Source organism: Tympanuchus pallidicinctus, unplaced genomic scaffold (genome assembly GCF_026119805.1).
Source record: "Tympanuchus pallidicinctus isolate F22 unplaced genomic scaffold, pur_lepc_1.0 scaffold5, whole genome shotgun sequence".
Classification (NCBI taxonomy): Eukaryota; Metazoa; Chordata; class Aves; order Galliformes; family Phasianidae; genus Tympanuchus; species Tympanuchus pallidicinctus.
This window is the reverse complement of record NW_026294769.1, coordinates 59,290,941-59,317,408: the sequence shown is the minus strand read 5'-3', so window position 1 is coordinate 59,317,408 and position 26,468 is coordinate 59,290,941. Positions and strand designations below refer to the sequence as shown.

Genomic DNA, 26,468 nt, shown 5'->3' with positions numbered 1-26,468 from the left:
GTTGATAATGTTTCTACTGTGCATTAAATGTAAACCACAGCAGTATTATAGGTAAATTTAGCTTAAAATCTGTGGCTGTTTCCCAGGAAGGAATGGAGAAGACAGTTACATTAGGGAAGATACTTACAGTCCTTTCCAGGATTGTGTTAGAAGCCTTTTAATTTCAAAATTTCAGAACTTATTCCCTCTTTGGGGGTGTGATTTGTTTTTGCAGTAATAAAAGCAACAGAAAATGCACTACAGGAAACTGCTCTGCAATAAGACTCAGTAAGTCTAATTAACACTAGTCCTAATTCTGCGTCACAATATTGTGCTGTATCCTGCAGCTTCTGTAAGTAAATAAACAGCAGCATGGACATTTCTAAGTATTCACCCTCCTGTGCTGCTGCTTCTTTGGAGGATCCATCCTGAATTCCTGCACCTCATGTCTAGATCAAGATGACAGTCTTTCTCATCTCATTTTTTTGCCTTCTGTAAAAATACTTAGTGCGAGGATTCAAAATCTGGTCCTGTAAGTTGGAAAGTCACGATAAACTAACAGAAATATATGGATAAGGAAAGGAATCTTGAGCAAGGATTGTCAATAACTTTTTCAAGTCTTATATGTTTAAAATAACACAAAGCTGTGCTTGAATTTCAATGTCCATGAGCATCATAACTTAAGAATGTGTTCAGCTTTTTTGACAAAAGTCTGATCATTGCCTTCTTACCTCTGATGCCATGGGCAGCCTGGGTCCAGCTTACTGAATGAGCTGTGGTTGGAGTTGTCCCTGAGAACTGATTGAGTTACTGAAGTTTAAATTATTAAGACTTATAAAACATGGAGATTTTCCCACCCTTGTCCCTTTTGCACCTTTATAGGTCCCTTCCAATCCAAGCCATTCTGTGATGTATGCATAACTGCATGAAACGGGTCCTAGGTGAGCAGCAGTTAGGGTCAGTGCCCAAGCCTTGTAAAGGCTGACTGTTCATCACTCACAGCTCGTTTCAGTAAAACCACACCAGGTAGCAAAAAGCTACAAAAAAATTATTCTCTTTCACTGTTGGTAAAATATTTGTCCATCTATTGCTGGCTCTGGCTAAACTGGTAGCACTTTGGGTTAGAATTAGGTAAGTATTGAAACTTTGTTCTGTTTAAATTAATGGGAGAGACGCAGAGGCTGCTACCACTCAGAACACCTACCTTTGTAGAACAGTGGACATTGAGCACAAATTAAAAAATGTGGAATTCAATCTGAACACAAGGAAACACTTTTTTTCCTGTGACGCCGCTCAAATGCAGTACAGGTTGCCCCAGGATACTGCGTGGTGACTATCCATGAAGATGTTCAAAACCCAGCAGGACACAGTTCTGGGCAGCCTGTTCCAGCTAAACATGAGTGGGGCTCACAAGGTGGATCTTGAGAGCTGGATCTCCAGAGGTCTCTTCAAATCCCAGTGATTCTGTGAGTCTGCGTTATCCAGGGACTTTTTTGTTTCTTTTTTTTTTTTTCTCCTTTAAACAGTTCATCACACAGATCTGTTGCTAAGTAGTTGCAAGGCACAGCTTGTGCTTTTTCTGTCCTATATTTAATTTCTGTGTACTGCCACTTTGCTTACAGTGAGTTCATAGACATAAAAGATACATAAAGTAATTCTAGCAATCATTGTTCAATTCAAAATGTTATTTAACTTTTAGCCATTAGAAGTAGCATTTGAAGTAACATTGAATTCAGCATTTCCATTATGATCTTCTCTGCTTCTTCCTGGTAGATTTGTCAGGTCATAAAGAGAGGAGCCTTTGGGCAGGCTGTCTCAATCTGAATGGATTAATCTCAGAGAACTGTTACGATTTTTAGAAGGGCAGGTGGAGAAGGCTCCACCTATTGGCCCTAAGTTTGTCGTGAGTGCTGAGTAGGTGCAGATGCTTCTTTATTTGGCATTAGAGCTGATCACAGTTAACACAAAGGAGACTAGGGATAATAGGGCTTGTAGCATTTGGAAGCATAACGGTTAGATCTAAATAACTTAAACAGATGAAACAGGAAGTGCAGGTCTAACTGCTAAAGCATCATGCTCTTCCTGCTGATCTTTTTGTGATCTTTGGTGTGTGAGCATTAGATTCGCAGCACACTAAATGTCCAGGAACTTACTCTTGAGGTAAAACTGTGCAAGCATATGCTAGTGAGAGATTGTATACTAAAATTAAGTTTATCCATATTGGTACTCTACTTCCATATCTGTATGTATTCTAAAAGCAGAGTCACTTCTGTTGTTTTAAAAACAGAACAGAAAAGGTCTGATTTAGATTATATTGCTGAGATCTGGCTGAACAATTTTACAGATCTTTTGTCAGCCCTCTTGCTCATTTCAGTGTAATAAGATAGGATAATAGTAATAATCCAATATGTGCTTCATCTTTAAAACAGATTAGTTGGTGTATGAGTTCACTGAGAGGTTTTTCTTAGAGGCAGTTCTGGAAATAAGCTTCATCCTAAAGAGCTCCACCTTTCTGATTGCAGAAGAGTATAATGATAGGACTTTTCCTATGTTTCATCTTGGGAAGAATAAAAAAATACTAGAAAAGCATGTTTCACTGATGCATTTGTCCAACAACATCTTATTTTGTATATGCATGGGTTTTGTTCATTTTCAGTACTGAACTTCTGTAAGCAGTGGGAAAGTAATAGAACCGTTGTCCCTATTGTTCAGGAACAAAGGTACAGAATACAAAAACAGATTGACAGTACTAACTGGAATAGATCCTGTGTCATGCAAAGAGATTCATTGTTCTGAGTTGTGCTTTCACTTCCATGTTGAGAGTGGCCTCACTGTAATTTCTCTCTCTCTGATAATAAATTGGTGGAGCATCTTGCCTATGGCCATAAGTTGTCCATATACTAGTTTCTTCTTCTTTCTTCATAAAGTGTTTGATTTAATAACAATCACTTGATGTGGCTGTGCTTATAAGTATAAAACATAAATTCTCTAGAGTGTGCAGAAGCGAGAAGAAGAAGAGCAAAAGCTTGGTTTCCCTGAGTAAATTAAACCTGATGAGGATGACTTTAACTTGAGCATTAGATTTTTAAGTGGCTCAGTATTTAGTAAAGAAATGATATACAGTGGTCAATTACTTGTGCTTCTGGAGGGCTTTTTATCTACTTTGTAAAACATCACCTTGGCAATAAAGTGGAGGAAGCTTACGTCATCTTTCTCAGAACTGTGTGTGTGCTTTGATTGCATTGCTTTTGTTCGTGTCTGAGAGTAGACTGTGTAACCATCACATTCAGATCTGATGGTGCACAACGTTTATTTGCTATAGAACTTTAATTTCACCCTTCTCAGTTTTTTGTATATGTATTTCATAGTGTTATTTGGGACAATAAAGTTTTTAAAATCTTTTCTGACATAGAATCTAACAGAAGCAGTTGTGGTAGACTCTGGCCATATTCCTTTTTCTCATTTACTTCTGCTTTCCTTTAGACTTCTAGCATCTCATGTTGAGCTTGCACAAGGTAGCTACTGCTGATTTTTAAAATAAAAGCATTTCCAGATAATCATTCTGTATGCACAGAGCCCTTCTGCATATTTTACTGATGGGATCCACTTTAATTTCTCGTCTGTTGCTATGGAGCTGTGTAGATTTGCTTACTTGACCTGCTAGCACAGGGAGTTATTAAAGACTCCGTCTCCATGGATACAACAGGACCTAAGCAGACTTCACAGGAAGATTAAAATACACATCTCTGCTTTCAAAAGCCAAATGCCATGTTCTGGTTCAAGCCTGCACTACCCTGATGTCTCATATCCTAGAGCTAAGCAAGGAGAGGTGACTGCCTGCCAAGATTTTGTGTGTGGTAGCTGTGGGTGCAGTAGGGTCTTCATCGCCTGTCCCTGCTTGTTTCAAAACTCTCACCACTACATTTTTGGAATGGTCTTTCAGTTGAACCAGCAGGTCATCCCATGGGGGTGACAGATCCTGTTGGAGCTCCTCTGTCTTGCATAAATCTCTGAACATCTGTGATTCAGAAAAGGGGAGATTTCAGTTCATGCATCTCCTTTGGTTACTTTTAGAAGCTCTGGGCTGTAGATGAGTACTGAATCTCTGATCCAGTGTCTGGGCCAGTTGAATATAGGAAATGGAACAGCTTTAAGAGCTGAATCTGTCATTTGCTCTTTTTCTGGTGGTTGTAGAAGTGGTTTGGTGAGGTGAGGGGGATGAATTAATGATCTTGAGCCACAGTGGTTAGAATGATGGACTGTAATTTGTCTGACATCAGTTCTGTATCTCTAACATAGTTGTCATTGTCTTTGTATGCCCAGGTTGACTAAGGTCCTCTTTAGTGATAAAAAAGAAATAATCTATAAGATCAGTGAATCTAGTGTGCTGTCTTTGTGACCAAACACAAGTACTTACTTTAGGATAAGATAAATAGTGCTTTAAAATCAATGATTGTACTGACTCTTCACTGACTAAAAATGGGACCTAGGTTGGCTCAGACAAAGGTGAATACGTTAGAGGTATTTTCGTCAGATTAATCCCACCCACGTCTCCTCTGTTCTAATTGAGATCTCTGACAACTCTGCCATTAGCTCTTATTGGAACCAAGTACAATCTTTCCTCTCTCTCTCTTTTTTTTTTTTTTTTTCTTTTTTCTTTTTTTTTTTTTTTTCTAACAGTAGGGAAAGACAGTCATAGGCATTTGGCTGCAGAAGAATTTAGTGACCGAGATCACACTTGGAAGCTCATGGCTATTCAGTGTAGGTCGCTAAGACCAATTAGATGCATCCGCTCTTCTGATCATCTCTGCAGAGCTTAGGCACTCCCTGTCCTATTTCTGACGACCACTGCCTCAGGTCTCTAGCGTTATTCAGGAAGATTCTGTATCTCATTTTGCACTGTGAATTTCATTTGTCAGCAGAAATGAAGCATTTTTAGGATGTGGGCTAACTAAATTACACTGAAGTGAAAAAAGTGCCCTATAACATCTGATAGATAATACTGGAATATAATCAAAGTATACTCTTTTGAGCAAAAAGGACAACTGTTATCATATCACTGTCATTTTTAGTTTGCAACTGTATGTAGATTAGATTTATAGTTTTGATTTAAACAAATGTATTGGCATGATAAACATGTTCAAATGGTATTTCTTTCAAATGAGAATAAGCAAAGTAGTAGATGGATAAAGTGTTTTGACTTCAAAATATTTCATATTTTTCAATTTAAATCTACATGTTCCAATTTAAGTGACCTAGAGAAACAATTTTTTAGTTCTGCATTACAAATTTTACAATCTTCCTCTTCTAAAAACATCATTTAGATGTTACTTAGGAGAGATGAGTGGTTGTGTCATGAACTCTCAAGATGTGTATTTCTCGTTGTTCAGAAGATACTCAGGTTCTACCAAGAGCCCCGATGCAATGGTGAAAATGGAGTATCTAAAAAAGAAGAAATATCCCATCAGAAGAAGAAATAGCAAGTAAAGACTAACTGTGGGCTGATGTCACAGACCAGCAGCAACTAAGGGTACTGGGCACAAATCTTTCACAGTTAGATAGTTTACAGAATTGCTCGGTTTGGAAGGGACCTCTGGAAATCCATGTAGTCCAGCCCTCCTGCTAAAGCAAGTTCCCTGCAACAAGTCACACAGGAAAGCATGCAGGCAGGTTTTGAGTATCTCCAGAGAAAGAGACTCCACAACCTTCTGGGCAGCCAGTTCCAGTGCCCTGCCAACTTCAAAGTAAAGAAGTTTTTCTTCATGTACATAAGGAACTTCTTGTGTTCCTTTTGTGCCCATTGCCCCTTATCCTGGCACTGGGCACAACTTAAAAGATCCCCATCCTCTTGACATCCCCCTTTAAATATTGCTGAGGTCCCCTCTAGTTCTTCTCCAGCCTAAATAGACTCGACTTTATCTAAAAGTTCCCTTGTCTTTTTTGAACTGAGGAGTTCAGAAGTGGGCACAACTCCAAAAGTAGCCAAAAGGACAGAAGAGAGGAGGAGGATCACCTCCCTTTGACTTGTTGGCTGTGCTATTTTTATGGACCCCAGGACACCATTGGCCTTCTTGGCCCCACAGGCACACTGATAGCCAACCTGTTGTCCACCAGGAAACCCGGATCCTTCTCTGCAGAACTCCTCTTCAGCAAGTCTGCTCCTAATCTGTACTGGTGTGTCAGCTCTCCCAGATCTCCCAGATCTGTAAACTTGCTGAGGGTGCACTCTATCCCTTCATCCAGGACATTGATGAAGATGTTAAACAAGACTGGACCTCATACCAGTCCCTAGGGAATACCACTAGCTACAGGCCTCCAACCGGACTGACCTGCTAAGTTCTTTCTACCAAAAGGAAAAAAAAGACTGGAGAACCCTTTACTTGGTTGAGTGAAGGGAGAAGAAACTTTAGATCTGTTTGTGCATCTTTGGAAGAATGGACTTGAGTACATAAAAGAAGAGGGCTGTAACACCAGACTGCAAGGAAAGGTGAAGACATGTACAGGCTTTTCCCAGGAAAGCTGTTCTACTTTGGATAATTTAGTAACTATTTTATTGGGAATTTGAAGCTGAGTTCCCAGCAGGCAAGCCATAACTCCTTTCTCTTTCTCTGGCCCATTAATTATCCCAGTATCACTCTAGATTTAGGTAAAGTGGGGCATCCTCCTTCAAAGGGAGATTCTCACTGTAGCATACACTACAGCTGGCTCTTGAATTTTCTGTCTGTCTGTGGAAGGTCTGAGCTGCTGGATATATGAAGACCTGTGCTAGCCAATCCATCTTTTATCTCCAGATGCCTTTTGATAGAGTTACAGGTCTTGGGACATGCTTCTGTGTCTGGAAACAGTTCTTAGAATAAGAAATTTGTGGAAGATGGCTATAGCCTTTAATCAGGCAGGTTTTTTCACTCTTTTGATAATCCAGAAATGAAAAAAAGATATACTGATGCTACGTACACTACACACTCTAAAGTATTTCTTTTAAAATATGTTTGAGGTCAAGCTTGAACACAGTTTGCAATTAGCATATTTACTGCAGCAAATTTTCTACTCCTTCTGGCTGTTTATTGTGGCTTTCAGCCTGCTTCACCTCCACAGAATGTAATACCATGCATAAGAAAGAAGTCATTATAAATTCTTCCCTTAGGAGATTTTTTTTTCATGCTCTGCTTTTAAATTTCAATCAATAGTATTGATGTCAATGTTTAGAATAGCTTTCTAGTTCCTCTGTTATACTAAGTATTCTGACTATATTCCAGCTAAACTTTGATATGCACAGCTCCCACGATATTTATTTGAAGTCACTATTTGTGAAATAACATGCATCACAGACAGAATCCTATGTTGCTGCTACCTTGTTTTCTTTACAGTTTTCCAGCTGTATTTGTCCTCCCTTCATAAGCACTGTTGCCAGTATTTCATTTTATCTTTGAATATACAAATTGCATTTCCTTAATCTGCCTTCATAAACAGTGCCCCGTAATCCTATTATCACTATTGTTGACCTTCTTTGGAATTCCTCCAGGTTATTAATGCCTTTATAATGAGAATCCTGGGATTTAAACTGTTTTCTGAGCAATGTTTATTCAAAAATTGATGGATTATTTCCCTTTTTATTTTCCTGTACCTCCACTATTTCTTTTCAGTCTGACATCTTATTATGTTCAAAGTGGAGCTATGCAAATAAATTTCATCATTGAAACCTTGTGGGATGACTCCCACAACCAGAATGTGGCTATTGATGGCTGCAAGCTGTTCAGAGGGGACAGGCGAGGGGGAAAGGGAGGAGGCATTGCCCTTTACATCAAGGGAGGAATGGATTGTGAAGAGCCGTCCCTGAAGAATGGCCATGAGCAGATCAAAAGCCTATGGGTGAGAGTTAGAGACTGAGGCAACAAAGGGAGCCTTGTGATTTGTCTCTACTACAGGCCATCTGATCAAGCAGAGCCTGTGGATAAAGCTTTCTTCCTTCAACTATAGGAAATGTCATGTCTGCTGGCTCTTATCCTTTTGGGGAACTTCCACCACTTTGACATCTGCTGGAGAAGTACCATGGCAAGCTGTAGGCAATCCAGGAGAGTCCTGGAATGTATAGATAAATAAATAAATAAATTCCAGAGCCATGTAATAGACAGTCCCACCAGGAGAGATGCAGTGCTGGACCTATTGCTCACAATTCAGAGGAAATTGGTTGGTGACATCAGGACTAGAGGCTGCCTGGGCTGTAGTGACAGTGGAGTTCATGCTCTTGAGGAGTATCAGACAGGCAGAGAGTAAAATCAGTAAGCTTAATTTTAGGAAAGAGAACTTCTAACTCTTCAGGGAGTTAATCAACGAAACTCCTTGGGAGTCTGTCTCGGAGGACAAGGGAGTGGAGCAGAGATGGCCAGTAATTAAGGAAGCTTTCCTTAGGGCACAAGAGCTCTCCATCCGCAGGTGTAGGAAGTCAGGAAATGAAAGCAAGAGATTGGCAAGGCTGAACCAGGACCTGCTGGTCAAACCAGAGAACAAGAAGAAAATGCACAGGCAGTAGAAGCAGGGACGGGTAGCCTGGAAGGAGTGCCGAGATGCTGTGCAGTTGTGTAGGGATGGGGTCGGTAAGGCCAAGGCCCAGTCGGAACTGGACTTGACAAGAGGTGCAAAGGAGGATAAGAAGGGCTTCTACAGGTTCATAAGTCAGAAGAGCAAAATCCAGGAGGGTGTACCCCTGTAGGCTGGTAACAAGGACAGGGCTAAGGTACTCAGTAACTTTTTTGCCTCAGTCTTCACTAGCAACTGCTCTACACACAGCCCTCAAACGGACTGTTCAGAAGGTGGGAATGGAGGGAGTGATGCTCCTCCTACTGTAAGCGAAGATCAGGTTTACAACCGCCTGAGGATCCTGAACATATATTAGACTATGGGTCCCAAAGAGATGCATCCCAGAGACCTGAGGGAATTGGCTGACGTAGTTGCCAAGCCACTCTTGATATTTGAAAAGTCATGGCAGTCAGGTGAAGTTCCTAATTACTGGAAAAAGGCAATATAGCTCCAATTTTTAAGAAGGGTAGAAAGGAAGGAACTACTGACCTGTCTGCCTCACCTCTGTGCCAGGGAGATCATGGAGCAGATCATCATGGAAACTATGCTAAGATCTGTGGAAGAGAGGGATGCTATATGGAATAATCAGCATGGTTTCAGCAAGGACACTGCCCAACCAACCTTGTTGCTTTTTATGATAATGTAGCTGTATCAGTGGACAGGGGATGAGCCGCTGATGTAATCTGTCCTGACTTCAGTAAGGGTTTTGACATTATGCCTCATAATATCCTTCTCTCCGAATGTTCATTGCAGGGAGTTCAACTAGGTGATCTTTAAGAATCCCTTCCAACACTAAGGTTTCTGTCTTTCTGGGGTTTGCTGCCCTGTCAGAACATTAAACAAAACCTTTGCTTCTGAGTGAACAAAGATGATATTCAATCTGAATGTCTAGAATGTTTGGGAAATATTTTAATGATTTTAACTTGCTTTAAAAGAAGAAAGAAATGTGACCATTTTCAAATTTAAAGCATCATTTCAAACAAAAAATGGGAAATCCTGATTTGCCTCATTTGGCCATGTTTGAAATCAAATCGTAAGTAGTTTCAGTGTTCTCTGAACTTTGTGTTTTGGTAATTGCATTACTCCCTTAAACATTTCTGTTTGCATCCTGGTGACTGCTTTTAATACTTTCTGAGTGGTGTTGAGTGAACATGTCTATATATTCCTTATGTTTGTATATCTGTATTTATAAGTAGGCATGGAGAGTTAAGGGAACGTCTTTACTTTAGTCCTGCAAATCTCACTTGCATAGTTTCACTTTGGTATAAAGACATCAGATTAGCTGGTGGTTACAGGGCTCAGAGGTGGAAACTCATCCAGAAGCAGGTAAACAAGTCTTTGCAGATAGCAGTGGTGTTTGCTTAAACTTGGCCTGTTTAAGCAAATCCTGGTGAAGTCGTGTTTCAGATGTCTTCATTGTGTTTTTGTTCTCGTTCAAGTTATTATACTGAGCTGAAGAAGAGCCTAGGAGAAAGAAGAAATGTATATCCGGTCACTATTCAAAAAGAATGTACCAGAACAAAAAGAAAAATAAAAACTAGCATAGCTGGGAGAGTGAATAGAGGTTACCCATCCTTCCCCAAAACTTTAGGTTGTAGAATTTAATTTTCTCACATCTGTTCCAGGTGTGTAATATATCTGTGATATCCTGCGGAAGGCTTTGATGGAAATGGTGCACATTCATGCATGAATTGAGTTGGTTCTCCTTCTGGAGACTGAACCGGGGAGGTGAAGAGGGATATTGAAGACAGATGTCATAAATAGGGCTGGACATTACATCTCCATCCAGGTCTGCTGGATGCAGTGTGTGCCTCTAGTGATGGAGTGGGGAAAGGTACAACCAAGTTCAAAGCTGAGTCTGGCCCTACAGATCCCAGTTGAGTCCTTTGCCCACTGAAGTAAACAGCAGAAGTGAGCTTTCCTAGGATCACTTTCACAGGGACTCTGGTGTGTTTGGTGTACTGTGAAACACTCACCTCAGACACAGGGAACCATGGTATTCCTGAGCCAGGTATTGAGCTGTTGAGTGCTTTTGCAGCTGACCCACTTCTAGGCATACCTGGAAAGCAGATCTAAGAGGCTTTGATGGCTGGAACAGATTCACTGGCAGAAGATATTTCCAGGGTAGGTGGCAGATAGAAACAAGGCCGTTCTGAAAAATCCCCTGCTGGAGCTGGGAATCTGGTGCCCTTTCATCAATCTGGTCTCCACTTGCTGCAAGATTGCTTTCCCGAGGACTTTGAAATGTGTCAACCTTAATGGAACCTAAAAAAAAAAAAACTTACTTTATGGTTCCATTGTGTAACAAGTATTTAATGGAAAATGAAAATTCTGCAGATATTGCTTCTTTTTTTTTTTTTTTTTTTTTTACTTTTATGAACCTTATCTTTCTTACACATCGAAGCATTTCATTTTAAGTTTCCTGTTCCTCACTTCTGATATTCTTCAAGTAATTCTAAGCTGTTAGCTTTCTGAATCTGGGAACTCATCAGGCTGTAACTCTTTGGTGGAACTAGAAGAACACAGTGTGGCCACAAACACTGAAGGATTAATAAGCTCAAAAGCACCTGCTTCATGTCTGTAATTAGTACTACTCAGTGGTGAGTGCTGCTGGGGAAAAAAACGCCACAACAGCAGTCATGATTGGAGATGTATTGCCTGCAGAACTAACTCAGCTTTATTAGTATAAAGATGATTGTTTAGGCAACCAATCAATACATGGGGTAGGGTTTTACTGCTCTTTGCAGTGAATGACATTTGAACTCAATTTATTTTTGCAATCATTTCAATGTGCATGTTTTGGTAAACATTTGATAATTGTTTGATGAATTTTGCTTTGTATCTTTGGGACTGCAGAGTTGTTTAGGTTTGTTACCTCCCAAGATATGTTTCTTATTCCAGCGTTTGTCTCTTCCCTACTGAAAACATGTCAAACTGGTTTAAAATGTTTTGTTTACATCAGAACAAAAACCATATGCCTGACACTGAGGGTGACTGTGCAAAAGCTTTCAGCTGAATCGGGTGTAGCACATGAGCCCATGTATTTGCATGTTTCCTGTGGACACGTGCCTGTACAGTTAATTGCTGTAGACCCAGCAGCTTCTCTCTTCCTTGCCTGTTGGAACCAGATTTAGAAGATGTGTAGAAAGGCCCTCTGAAAGCCCTTTGTTATACTTCTGCCACAGCGTGACAGGAGGGCTGGGATGTTTTCCCAGTCTGTGATGGAGTTCACTCCCTTTCTGTGTACTGCTAAGTCATCCCTGCCAAAGATGACATTTTCCAGCTCCTAAAAATACATCTGACCAGTCTGTCTACTTCCTTTGAAACAGAGCAAATAGCACTGCCAGGTATAAAACAAAAGATTTCCTGAGATGACAGTACAGGCTTGTAAAAGATACTTGTATATAGGTGCCTTCACACACACATCTATAAAACTGTCAAATGCAAGCTGAGTACCACATTACATTGCTATCAGTATATTTTTCAAACACCCAGTCTCAGTGTAGCTAGTGAAAGCAGTGTAGCAAAGTGGCATCCCTGAGGCTCTGATCTCAAGGGCCTGTTTGTGTGAGAGGAAGGTAGGCTCCACAAACCATTCCCTTCTGCTCCGTGAACATGTTCCCCTGACAGGGGACATTTCAGGCTGAGAAAAAATGTATGGGAGCCATTTTTAAGGTACTGTCAGAACAGCTCAAAGTGCATATAGCAGCACAGAAAGTAATTAGGTCAGGCAGATTTCTGTACGGAAGATCTGCTTAAGTTATGTAAAGCAGAAAAAAAACTACTTGAAGTGCTTTTTATCAGTTCCAGCATTCTGTTGTAGCTGCTCTACAAATCTGTGAGTTAAAACCAACCATTAAGGAATACACAAGCTTTGATTGCAGTGATACACAAAATACACATGATGGCTCTCTGCCAGTATCAGTAATTAGTTTGTAGTGACTGTGTTCTTGGAGAAGAGCTTGATTGATTATGGTTTCACAGCATCTGCAAGTCACATTCTGTATTCATTTTGAGATCTGCAGTGCTTATAATTTGCATTAATATAGTTCAGATTATTATCAAAACTACTGTATTTAGATGAGATCAGAAAACTACATAATGAGATAAATTTTGATTATATTATTTGATAACAAATCTTCCTCTGAAGTCAAAAGATTAAGCCAGCAGGATGAGCAAAAATCAAGATGAATGATTAGTTTAGATCACGCAAACAGCAGTCTGAGTGGAAGGGGTCATTTATAAAATCAAGTTTAGATCCAAACAGAGGGAAGCAGGATCTGTGTTTCCCTGAAGTCTTCTAGCTGGAGCTGAGCTGGAATCTCCTCACCCAGGAGGTCTGAATGATTTACAGCTCACAGTGAGCATTCTGCTGCACATCTCTTCGGGCTGCAGGGGGACAGGGGAGAGGAGACCTGCTTTTTCCTTAGGATTGATGATGCCACGCGTTGCTGTGCCCGTCTGGTTCTGAGCATGCAGCTCACAGCTCTGAGCTTGATGACTGGAGTGCACACAGAGGGGTTAGGGAGGCACTAAAATCCAGGGCTCACAGCAGTGAGCGGGCAAGGAACACCTCCTGCAGGCCACAGGAAATGCCAGAGGAGGGCCTGTCCTCCGTATAGAGCCCTCTGGTCCTGATTTCACTCATGTGCTGCTTGCTGGACTATCTCATATCTGTTCAGACATTTCATTCCTTTAAAACATGACCAGCCCTGGTGTTACAGCCATATTTAGTACCATAACTCAAAGGTTACCCAAAAGCATTTTCCTTGAGCAGCTGGAGCTCAAGGGAAAGGTTGGAATACAGCGCCTTCCATAGGTTAGAGGAGTTCAGAGTCTCACTTCTCCTCAGAGATTCTGACACTGCAGACTTCTGGCAGTCTTTATTTACTTCAGCCTAAGTGCTAAGGAAGGGTGTAAGACATGGGCAGAAGGAGAGGAAGCTGGACAGCTTGTGTCTGCCCAGAAGCAGTCAGCATGGACGGAGTCCCTTGTTTCTGTTCCTAGCTCACAGCATTGTATCTGCTCTTACCTCATCGCACTGTGGTGTAAAATAGAATCGTGTGCCTGAGATAAAAGTCTCTTCTGAAGTAAATGTCAGATAGGCAGTGAGACAAACATCAAGGGCTGGAAACGAAACCCACAGTTGGTTATTGGCCTAATGCTGCAGATCAAGCCTGATGCCCACTGCATTGTCCCTGAGACAAGTCTTGTTTAAGGGTGCTACTGAAGAAAAGCCTGAAACACTAAAGTGAGACTTCATAACTTCTTTCAAGCTTTTTTTGCTTCCTCTTCTCAGTGAATACTGGAGAGTTCTTCCCCAGATTACCTGTGGTGTGTGAGGACAGCCTTACAGGAACTCCCCTATGTTAAACAGAAAGGACACAGCATCACCATTTCCTGGGGAGATACTGTTTATGTTGTTAGAGGTTAGAAATAGAGATGTAGCTTTGCTAAAGGTTTCAAGATAAAGGAAATCAAATGTCCTAGAACGTTTAAAAGAAGCATTATGACAGAAGGCCATCTGCTTTTCCAGCTGCTACCAATGGCTCTGCGGGAGTTCTTGCACTCAGGCTCTATCTCTCCCCTGGAGTCTGCAAACCAAGTTGTTTGCAGAGACAGCATTCCATCTATTTCTTTATTTGCTGCTGGTGAATTTGTACACATATTTTGATCCTATTGCCATTTAACAGGATATTCTTAAGGACAAGGAGGCTCAGCAAATTTAAGTTCTTTATGTTTTGAGGACACACTGTCTTTCAGGACTGTTTACAGTTCCACTTCACTGTGTGACAATGTGCAAGCACAGGGACTGGTCCATATGAAGAGATCATGTTAATGGAGTCACAAATAGATAAATTCTGTGTTTTCTGTATACTGACTGTGAAACAATAGTGAATTTCTAAATCAAAGACACACACACAAAAAACATAGTTATCCTGAGTTTTGAGAAGCTATTTCTACTCATCAGCTATCAATGTTCCTGTCACAAATATTATTTCAGCATTTTCCTTTCTTCTGCTTTTTAATCTCGCTGAACTTTAAAATGCACACAGTAAAGTTTCAGCTGTACTTCTAAGGGAAGATAAAGATTAATCCTGAAGCACGAGTAAAATGTTAATACAGAGGCCAGAGGACTGTACAGCAAGGTCTTTGACCATCTGCAGTGATGTGAAGTAGCAGGCTAGAATGCCATAGTCCAGGCATGCATGTGGGCCTGCTGTGCTTCTGTGTAAGAAATGTACATGGTGAACCTGATGAACTGAACATGCACATGCTTGTATTTAAGTGGAATTGCCTATCCAATGATTCCTTTAATATTCAACTTTTGCATTTCAATTTGGGTTTTCTTATCACAGCCAGACAGTCCAGCTCAACATGTCCATGTTTCTTTGTCAAAATTCAGATCCTCTGGTAATGAAAGAAAGTGGTACCTCTCAATCTTGATAGTGACAGGACAAGGGGGAATGATTTTAAACCGAAACAGGGGAGATTTCAGTTAGATATTAGGAGGAAATTTTGTACACAGAGGGTGGTGACACATTGGAACAGGTTGCCCAAGGAGGTTGTGGATGCCCCATCCCTGGAGGCATTCAAGGCCAGGCTGGATGTGACTCTGGGCAGCCTGGTCTGGTGGTTGGTGGCCCTGCACATGGAAGGAGGTTGAAACTCAATGATCACTGTGGTCCTGTTCGACCCAGGCCATTCTATGATTCTGTGGTTCTATGATTCTGTGGTTCTATGTGGTTCTATGATACACATGTACACATGTGATATTTCAGTACAGCGTACTGTCCTGCTGGAGCCTATATACAATATATCATGCCCAATATAATGTATCTGTACAGTATAATATATAATCCATTATATATAATCAGAGCCTGTAAGTACTCTAAATGATCACTTTGCTGTATGGTTGTCCTGGCTGAGGCAGTAAATAGAGCAGGGTTAATGGTGTGAATTTCTACATGCCAAAATGTAGATGTGATGGCTGCAGTGCACATACAGGAAAAACTGGAGGCAGCACACAGTTGGGTCAGAGCCACTGCCTGTGGAGCGGTGCTGTGCTGGGTGCTGCACCATTTCATTCCTGCTCCTCACATACCTATCCTGGGTAGCCAGTTAGGACAAAAGACTGGTTTTGAGAAATGTCAGCTGCTTTCATGGTTAATGCTGTTTCTGGGGGTTGGTTGTTCTCTGCTTACATTCGTGAGCTTTTGCAGTGACATCGTCACAGTCACAGAGCAGCCAGCAGGCTTCCCGAGGTCCTGTTGCTGTGGTAGATGGTAGATGGCTGTAGGAGGGACGAGAGGCTGTGCTCTGGCCCTGCCCACGTTGCTGGTAGAGGGGGAGCTTCTCTTTGTTATGAACATTTGTAAAATGGAAGTAATGCTTTACTTAACCCAGAATAATATATTGCAATTTATGGGCAAATGCTTGTTATTTTACGTAGCGGTGTCTACCAAGTAGAAGAAAATATTTTTAGGTCTCCTAGTAACATTACTGTCAATCTCTGTTACATGCAAAGCTGGCTTGAACATAACTAACACACTTGGAAACATTACTGACAGTGACCACTTTAGTTTATAAAAATGTTCTGGAAAATCTCGTGAATATACATATGCCCAATTTTGAGCATAATTAGTCTCAGCCCTAAGAGCTGTTATCAGAACCAGGGCCACAGAGGTTAATTCTTGCTTTGCAGAACAGTTCCTGGTTTCAAATTCATTTCAATCTTTCAGAAACCTCAGCGGCTGCATTTCCAGGCTCTGCTAAATCCTATCTGCAGTACCTGGCTTGGCAGCCCTCCCCAGCACTGCGCTGCCAGCCAAGCGGGTCAGGGAGAGGCTATTATTAAACCTTGCTTCCTTGAGATGCTTTCAATAGCAAGATCTGATTATGGTGCGCGTTGCTTAATCATAGATGAGCCCTGTAGGGCTCACGCTGTCTGTGCTGGGCTTTGGGAGCTGCTGGAGTCGGCGGGGGCACCAATGTCTGGGAGGCCAGACAGAAGAGGTATGGAATCCATGCAAGGGGTTTACCTGTTTGGGTCTGGTTGGCAAAAGCAGATTTGTGTGGTAGCAAGACAGTGCTGTATGTGCTGTAATCTCTTAGATGGGAGTGCTTTGTCTATCAGGAAAGCTGCTGCAGCTTTGGCCATTATGTCCAGTACTCATTTTACATCCCTAAGGAGAGGGTTACTGCCACCTGTGTTTGTAGACACGATATAAATACTCTGTGGAACAAAGCAGGGTTGTGCTCTGCCTCCCCGCCCTTCCCTGTCTTTGCATGTGGTTTCAATTTGCTCCTGGCCATAGCAACTTGGGGCAGCCCAGGTCTGCTTATCAGGGATGCTGAGCTGGGCATGGGTTTGTTAGAGGCTATAAAGCTGGGTCCCTGTGATGGCATTCTGGGCTGTGCTTTTCTGTGCTTTGAAGTTTCTCTGGAATGGGCTGGGCTGATCAAGCAGCGCAGAGAAACAAAGGGAAGTTTGCAGCCATCTGTAAGATTTACAGGTCCACCAGTTTTAGGAGTACAGAGGGACAGTCACCTCCTCTGTCCAGGCCCCCTGAGCCTCCCTGCCTGCTGCTTCCAACCTGCCTGCTCCCAGGCATGGTGCTTGTAGGGCCACAGTGCAGCTGCCCCAATGCAGGCTGCTCTCTGCTGAGTGCTGTCCCTGCACGTGACCTTTATGGTGTTATGCTGCAGAGCATTAAACAGCAAAAACAGTACATGTGCCTTGAATACCTCTGTAATTAGAGGTCTTCCATATGAAAGCAGCCAGGACACTGAAATGTTTGTCCCTCTGGTGATTGCTCTGAAGTGGTCTTCTGCCCTGTCATGGAATCACAGAATCATCACGATTGAAAAAGACCTCTAAGATGAACAAGTCCAGTCATCAGCCTGTCACACCATGCCCACGAAAGCACATCCCTGCATACCACATCTACACATTTCTTGAACATCTCCAGGGATGGTGACTCCACCACCTGTGCCAATATTCTTTCAGAGAAATTATTCCATGTATCCAACCTGAACCTCCCTGGTACAACTTAAGGCCATTACCTCTCATTGGAGAAAAGGCTGAGTCCTACCTCACCACAACCTCTTTTCAGACAGTTGTAGAGAGCAGTGAGGTCCCTCCTGATGTCCTCTTCTCTCAGCTGAACAATCCTGGTTTCCTCCTTCTCTCCCCATAAGACTTGTGCTCCAGACCCCGCACAGCTTCATTGCCGTTCTCAGCACACACTCCAGAGCCCCAGAGTCTTTCTTGTAGCAAAGGGCCTAAAACTGAACACAGCACTCAGGGTCCTCACATGAGTCCCCAGTAAATACTGAAGACTGGACAGAGGATTGTACCCAAGTTTCTGACACTCCTTTGCTTCTGTGTGGGTACCAGGTACATAAACTCGATCTATAGCTTGGATGAAGAACAATAAAACCAGCTCAATCCTGCTGCATCCAAGTGTGTGGCAAAGACACGTCACAGGAAGGGCAGCGCTTTCCTTGCCGGCCAGCTGATGTTTGAGATTGGGTGTGCAGGTTGGAGCCACAAGTCATGTGAATCCTGCCAGTCAGACTGTGTAACTGGGAAATTAAATCAATTTAAATTAAATTGAAAACAGGGTCCTAAGGCCATTAGGAACGGTTGTAGAATGTTTCATCCTGTTTCTGTGAGAAGATGCTCTGCCAGTGCCCTTCTAAGTGTACTCGGGAGCACAGGGTGTGCCTATCAGCTTTGTTAAGGATCTGAGGATTTTATTTACCAACATGGGGATTGTAGCAACTGTAGCTGCATCTCCCCCTCGTGGAAGCATATGGCCATCTGAGTAACAAACTGAAATAAATCCTAACTTTAGGGCTTTCTTCCCTATAAGAATACTTTGTTGATACTTTTAAGTACTGCTGACCTTAGAAAAATGAGGGCACTTTTCTGGTATATAAAAGGGCTTGGGAAATACAAGCTGTAATCCATAGAAAGTCAGTAATCAGATAGATTAACACCCAAGAAGCAGCTGAGAGCCATGCAATATTATTGGATTATTTTAAAGCCATTAGAACTGCCCTACTGTGCTTCTGTACCACATGAAAACCTGCATATGTTTATACATATACATACATACATACTCTGTAAGGCTATATGTATTTATACATATATACATATACATGTATATCAGTCAGCTCAGAATCTAAAATAGAAGCTGCTTTCCTCACAGCAAATGGTATTTTCATATGGTTTAAAGTAATAGAAATCCGGTTACAATTGTATGCTTTTAATCACTGTGTTCTTGAAGAAGCCATGTAAGCAGCCTCATCATATCCTGATAGCTGTGAGGAAACAAGTTGCCATAACAGCCTAATTCTACAATGGCTTCTGTAGAGTGAAACAGTGTCCAAAGTTTTTTGTTGACGTGCCAGTTCTGAAGAAATACTGAAAGTCTGGAGCGTATCCAGTGCTTGTCCTTGGGGATATTTGAAAATTTATGCAACTTCTAAAATTCACACAGATAGACAAAGGAAGGATGCTTGTGATTCATTGTTAGTTGAAAACAGTCTTTGAGTTACAATTTCCACCGTGTCTTTACTCTTCCCTTTTCCTTTCCAGGGAGTGAAGCTGATTTTAGCTCTTCAAGCAGCACAGGCAGTATTTCAGCTCCTGAAGTCCATATGTCTGCTGCTGGAAGTAAAAGATCTTCTTTTTCTCGCAAGTAAGCAAATTTTCCTGTATGTTTCAAATGTAGCTAGTACAGAGATGGACTACTATGTAGGGTCTCACAGTTCATGCATCCAGTATGGCTACAGTGAGTTTTAAAACAATCTGGGTAGTTCTGTGCTCTTGGGCAGCACTAACACTGATAAGAACTGAAGAAAGTCCAGATAGAAGACAAATTATTGTATTGGTTAGAACAAAAATTGTCAAAATGTCAGATCAGCCGACTGATACTAATTTTTATCCGTAACAAGCACTGGAGATACATGTAGGAAAGTCACAAGAAACAGTGGCTGGAGTAGAGGAGGAAGTAACTGGGTGCACATCAGTTAACCGTTGTATTTTTAGCTCTTAACCTCAACCTTTCTGGTCAAGCTCTTTGGTTTTTTGCTATGGTTTGCTATAAATTGTCAGCTCAGCGTGTAACTTTGTAGGTCTTGACATTGTTTTGGAGGAAGAAATCAACAATATTGTCTTTAATGCTCTTTTCCAAAGCACTCTCATCCAGCCTTTATGAAAAGAAAGCAATATGCAAATTGAAAAAATATATGTAGTCATCCATCTGAATGAAGCTTTTGTTGAAAGATTGCTGTAAGTTTTCTCTGTATCCTCTGTGAACGGCAAATGAGACAGCTTGTGAGTACTGGGGTGTTGGATGGAGCAGTCAGTGCACATTGTGCTCTGCCCACGCCGTCCCTGCTGCTGCACTTTTTTGAGTAGGTGGAAAGAGTTCAAATTGACAAGACTTGTTTCCTGCCCTTTGTGGAGTCGCGGGAGTGGAGCTGGCAGGCAGGCCGGGGCCAGCAGCAGGATACCCATATGCTGAAGTCATGCGGACTTCTCTGAGGTTGCAGTGTGCCCCAGCATACAGGGATCAACAGAGTGATGCTTAAAGAATAGTTTCATATCTGTACCATGAGGTGGCTAGAAAAAGAAACAGTAGTTAAGTTCTCTGTAGGTTAAGTCTAACAAGTTACTGGCTGAGGAAAAGAACCCTGCTGAGTGTAATACGAAGCTCTGAAGTGACCTCAGTTTCAGTAAGAACATGTAGAATTTCATGTATCATTGTGTATTTAAATATAACTTTAAATTAGACCATACTGGCATATTTAAACAGATAGAAGTCCTCTGTAATAGTGCTCCTTCAAATGCACTGCTGTGTTATTACACAGAAGTTGATGCTGTGCTGTACAAAGTGGAAAGAGATGTTTGCTCTCTAACATGTTCTTTTTTAACTGTTTGAATAAACTCACTGTGAAACATTTCAGTGTTGTCACAAACCACAGTCCTTCACGTTACTGTAAAATAATTATAAATTCACCCAAACCACAGCGCTGTGATGAAGGCCTGCAGCACAGCCAGTCAGCCATCTGTTCCTTATAAACTGTTCCATTTTCAGAGAAAGGAGGAAACCAATTCAGACAATTTTAGGAGATTTTGCTTCATGATTCTGTGGTATTTTAATTTTTATGTTCAAACTTTCTTTTTTGCTGGCTTGGTTTGCCTTTTTCCATATTTTTGAAACCTGCCTTTCACTGCAGTTTAGAAGAACAACTTCCAGTAGAGGGTGAAGGTGAAGGTAGCAGTGTAGGAAACTAAATCAACTAAACAAATGAGAAATGCACCTCTAAAAGCTGGCTCCAGTGCCTCAGTTCTTTGGCAATTACCAGAAAGTGCAGATATAAATTTTATTAAAGCACACATGAGTAGCAGTTTTTTTAGTAAAGATGGGGAAAAGAAAGGTAAATACGTATGACAGAAACTGAAAGAAAGAAGAAACTGTGCGTTCTTTGTCTAGTTTTAATACTATTTCAGCCTGCTCTCAGTTGGGTCCAAACTATATCTGAGCAAATGAATAGCTGATAGTGGCAGCTGAAACATCCAGTTTGCCAAAGGCACAGAAGAACAGTGGCTCAAAAAAAATCTGCCTTCACACTGTGATCCCTTAAGCTGCTTGCTGAGAATCATGAGAGAAGTCTTACAACTCTCCACCAGCCTCCAAGACCGGGCATCTCCTCAGGCCTGGTAGAGGAAAGCTGAAAAGTGGTCCTTTTTGAACTAGTCGAGTTTGCAGTCTTCTAATTACTTAATGGAGTCAAAGGTTCAGGGAACACTGATGTGATGGAGTCACTGGAAACTACTGCAAACTGAGAAATGTGAAAATGCCAGAGATTTCCCTACATCACATAGTTCAAGCAAGATTCTCACAGTCATCAAAAGAACCTGCAGTGGCTGACGAGATGAGCTCTTCCTTTTTTCCGAGCCACTCACAGTCATTTGTATGTTTCAGTGGTATTTCATAGACAGCTTTGTAAAGTAAGACACGCAATGCGTTGTGTGACAAGGACAATCCAATATGATGTAACCATTTTGGTTCCTTTCCAGTCGCGGCCCTTATGGTCGGAATAGTGGATCCTCATCCTACAAGTCTGGAGCCAGCCCACCTGCTTCCCGTGAAAAGGACCATTTGTCAGCACTCTGCAGAAGTCAGCAGAATCCTGGTAACATCCATCAGAATTATGGGGTTTCTTCTCCCAGTAGCAGTAACTCAGGCTCATACAAAGGAAGTGACACCAGCCCAATAATGAGGCAAGTGTTTATCTAATCACCCAGCGTTCAGTGCTCTGACTTACCTTCTCTGCACTGGAACACACTGTCCAGATTGCTGAGCAAGTCATCTTGCTTCTCAGTGTAGGTGTGACTCTTCATCTGGGTGGTTTGACAGTCAGCAGGATGCTCCAGCCTTTATTTTCCTACCACTGTAAAAGCTTTATTATTTCAGCACAGTGGAACTAGAGGTTACTCTCAGTCAGAGGCCTCTTGTGGTTGGTTTTCACTCCAAGACAATCTCTTTAATGTGGTTTCATGCCACCAGTTCTAACGTGGATTTACTTGTTCTTTTACTGAAGGGTCCTTTTAATTTGGTGAGAGTTGGGTGTGGCAGAATAGAAAATGTTATACACTCAGGCAGAAATTCATCCTGTTTAACTTTAGGCACCTGCCCAAGGAGTGCAGTTTCCTGAGCGGGAAAGAAAACAGATACCTGCCAGAAGATGCAGCAGTAGTGCAGAGACTGAATTGCTGCCATTCCACTGCTCTTTCTTTCTCTGTCAGACTACTGAACAGTTCTAGCACAGTAAATACACACTTAAACCTAGATACGGTGAGTCGAGGTTTCAGGATCTAAACTCAGTTTTTCCACTAGCTTACTTGGCCATGTCTTTAGCTGAGTGCCATTGCCTGTGGTGTGGCTGTCTGCTCTTCAATGCTCCACCCAGTTTAGATGAGGTGATGCCTGGACATTTCAAAGTTAAATAACTCTCGATATCACTGCACTGCAACCAATCACAATACATAGTAAATGCTTTGTGATGCCCACATATCAGCAGTTTCTTCAAGTACTTGACTTGGCAGAATGAGTCACTTGTGCTGACACTGAGAAGCCCCAGATGAATCAAGTGTAAACTCAGCTTTGTGTTGGTCATTGTTGTGGGTTTTTTTTTTTTGCTAAGAGTGAAGAACCATAGGGGTGATGTCATGTGATGGCTTTTCTTTTTTTCTTTCCAGGCGATCGGGGAGATATTTGACTTGTGTTGATCACCACAGTGTTAAGTCACAAAATCCAGAGCAGTATTTGACTCCTCTGCAGCAGAAGGAAGTCACAGTACGGCATTTGAAAACAAAGCTGAAGGAATCTCAGAGCAAGCTCAAGGAAAGGTACATTTCATTTCAGAAAGAGGAGTTACAAAGATTTATTCAGGAGCTTTTGGGGATGAGAATCCTGAATATTTTACTGATTTCTTGACCTTGTAAAGTTTCAACTAATAAATTTAGAATGTGATCAGTTTGGTTGTTTTAAGGTATTTCATGTTTTGTAGTTTGCTCAGTAAACATGCACCATGCAGCATATATATAAGCATGGCTCTTCTCCCTTTTTTGAATTGCCTAATGAAATGTTTTCAAGGGATTTTTTTATCAGCCTGATTTAGAATCAAGACCTTTTATATATAAAAGTTTTGTCCCTGCAAATTCATATTACTTTAGTCTTCTATACTACCTCTGTCAGTGAAGTACGACTTCAAAATGTGCTCCTTCTTCTGTAATGAAAGAAAAGTTCTTGTACAAACCAGTGCGCCCACTTGTGTTTTTCTTGCTTATATTGAATTTTTCTGAAGAGCTCTTTGTATTGATGCTGAGAAGTGACAATGCATTATACAGTAACAGATGGCATTTGATTAAAGCCGGGCTTTGGGAGCTAGATATCCAGCACACGCAACCCAAGCGGGCACAAAGGGGCATTTGAATGGCCTCGCAGGCTGAGTCCTGTGGAACCCACAGTCCTGAGGGGTACAGCCCGACCTCTGCATCTTTGAGGAGCGCAGCTTTCCTGCCGCGTCACATCAGCGTCAGCTCTGGCTGTACACACAGAGCTGCTCGCAGGCGCAGGCACTGCGTGGCACGTGCTTCCCAGGAGGCCATTTCTCAGTTCCTGTGGGGCAAGGCAGTAGGAGAGGTGCAGGTTCTGTGCTGATGGAATCTAACCTACAGACCATCGCTTGCGCCTCAAGATGTCAGGGGTTGTAGCACGACCCCCAAGCTTGCCACAGGTCTGCTGACTGTGTGCGGAGGTCAGTGTCCTCAGTCAGCAACCAGTGAGTCTTGGCAGGCCACCTACAGCTCTCGGGAGTGTTAGCAGGTGGTGTCTGGAGGAATGTGTCTCCTCCCTGGAGCATCTCTGCAGCCATCCCAGTGCTGTACTAGCTGGCACTAACTGACCAGTCAGAGAAGTGTTACATTTTTCTCTTTCTCCAGGGAGACTGAAATAGAAGAGCTCAAAACTCAGCTAGGACGCATGAGGGAAGACTGGATTGAAGAAGAGTGTCATCGTGTGGAGGCACAGCTGGCCCTCAAGGAAGCGAAAAAGGAAATTAAACAACTCAAGCAGGTTATTGAAACCATGAAAAACAACTTGGCGGAGAAAGACAAAGGCATTCAGAAATATTTCATAGACATAAACATTCAAAACAAGAAACTGGAATCTCTCCTGCACAGCATGGAGATGGCTCAGAACGGTTCTCTGCGGGACGAGGATGTGTCTGACGCACCAGGGAAGCCACTGGCACTGTATGCCAAGCTGCCAGACACCCTCATCGCGGAGGAGCAAGCTTTGGAGGTTGATAGTGGGGTGCTTCTAAACGAGGACGTAGCTAATGGGAACGATTTGTTTCAAGAGACTTTCACCACTGCAGGTGCTGAGTTGGCTGATCCAGCTTTCTTCATCTCTGCTGTGGATCAAGAGATGCTTGAAAGCGTTCCTGATGAAGAACTGAGGTCTTCTAGGAAGGAAGAGAGGAGCGACATCGTGATGGTGGAACAGTCCGTCCAGACCGACGTGGTGCCATACAGCCTAAATGTGGAGCGGCTCATTCAGAACATCTTCGGATCTCAAGACGTCTCTCCTCTGAGCCCGCCTTCCTCACTGAAGGAATTGGGTGATTTTTCTTCTGGAAGCTTTAGTGATTCTGCTATAGTAGTGGACTTAACTCCAAGTGATCCAAACTCTGCTATCCTTTTGTCTCCTATGGAGTCTCCATGCAGAAAGGTGGATTATGGAGTTGGTGAAAATCATGGCATGAAAGAACTTGATTTTACGGAAATGTGTGATGAAGTGTTTGGGTATGTAAACACTGCCTCTGAGACAGGAATAATGCAGAGGCACTGGAGTGGCAGTCTCCTTGTAGATCTCCTGGCTGTAGCAGCCCCCATTGTACCCACTGTCATGTGGGTATTTAGTACTCAGAGAGGTGGAGTAGATCCCATTTACAATATTGGAGCGTTGCTCCGTGGGTGCTGCCTGGTGGCCCTGCACTCATTGCGTCGTACACCCTTCAATATTAGAACCTAAATTCCGCTGTCACTGGGCAGCAATGGGCTGAGGTAGAGAGTGGGGGATGAGAGATACAAAAAGATATTGTATATTCAGGCAGAGTCCATTGTTTTGCTCTTAAATACTTGATTTGCACTATAAATTGGTTCAAAAACACGTTCTTGTTTCCAAATGAAGAAAATTGAACCCTGTAGTTCCACAGAATGTTTTTAACTGACACAGCCCAGTACTGCTGCCTATAGTAGTCCTCCTGCTCCCAGTCACCAGGTCCCTCCGTCTGCTGGTGCTTTTCTCAGACCAGCACATCCACACAGTAACGAGGATCGGGGACAGCAGAGAGCTAGCACAGCTTTGTGGCTGTTTGCTGAGTGAGCCTTCATCTTCCTTTCCCTGTCCAGTTCACTGAGCAAACGCACGAACTCTGTGCTCTGCCTCACAGGCAGCACGAGGTGCATATGGGAACAAAAGGCCAGGGAAAGGCGGGATATTTCTGTAGGCAACAGTAACAAAACATTTGTGAAACTACAGTGTTAAGTAACATGGAGACTCGTTTCCACTGAGTGTATCACACATGTACTCTAAAAAGCATGCTAGCGCTTGCCATTTGTTGTCTGAAGCATCAATCCAATTCAAAGAAAAAAACTGTATTTCCCGACAGCTTCCAGCACATCCTTCATGCCTGTCTTGTGTAGTGCTCTTCTAAATCCTGCAACTGCTTGAGCATTCCACCAGTCTCGTGCGTATAAGGACTGTAACCACAATGTTCAGTTGTTGGGAGTCTTGAAACTGTTAGGACGATAAATATAGGCGTGGATACACTTTGAATTTTAATGTCGTTTTGGAGTCTTAATGTATTGGAACCTGATAGTCATTTGAACCCTGTGAAATACCATCTATAAACGTATTGTGTTTTAACTTATTGTTTATTTAATTGCTTTATTGTAAATTACCTTTATAATCACAAATTCAGTAAAGCATGTTAGAAATGTTAAGAATCTATGAGTGCTTCATTGTAGCGAAGCTGCTAAAAAATACTCCATTTCAGCAGAGACATCGCACATTCAGAGCAGGAGAGGCACCGCATCAGGGCGTAAGGAAGCCGTAGCATCCTGGAGAGAGCTTGATTGAAAAAAACCTGCTTCCAGCTCCAAGAGGAAGCACTGCACAGAGGGCTGTGCTAGGTCAGCAATGCAGCTGCTGCCCCCTCAGCCGCACCCACACCACACTGACAGAAGCAAGGGGCCTAATTATTAACTCAGTGCAATCCCAACTTGTAACTTCTCATCTCAGCCCTTCAAGAAGCGTATCAGGCTT

General features: G+C 42.3%; 2 protein-coding genes across 3 annotated transcripts in view; one reads left to right on the top strand and one right to left on the bottom strand.

The window, feature by feature from the left end:
* SYBU (syntabulin) overlaps positions 1–26,149 on the top strand; it is a 43,056-nt gene extending 16,907 nt beyond the window's left edge. For both annotated transcript variants that reach the window (XM_052704416.1, XM_052704415.1), the window contains exons 4-7: positions 19,163–19,265; positions 21,653–21,856; positions 22,835–22,984; positions 24,080–26,149. In XM_052704416.1, the coding sequence (XP_052560376.1) occupies positions 19,163–19,265; positions 21,653–21,856; positions 22,835–22,984; positions 24,080–25,172 (1,550 nt within the window). In that variant the 3' untranslated portion in view covers positions 25,173–26,149. The remainder of the gene's footprint in view (positions 1–19,162; positions 19,266–21,652; positions 21,857–22,834; positions 22,985–24,079) is intronic.
* Positions 1–26,468, bottom strand: part of ENY2 (ENY2 transcription and export complex 2 subunit) — a 745,084-nt gene that overhangs the window by 684,161 nt on the left and 34,455 nt on the right. The window lies entirely within an intron of this gene.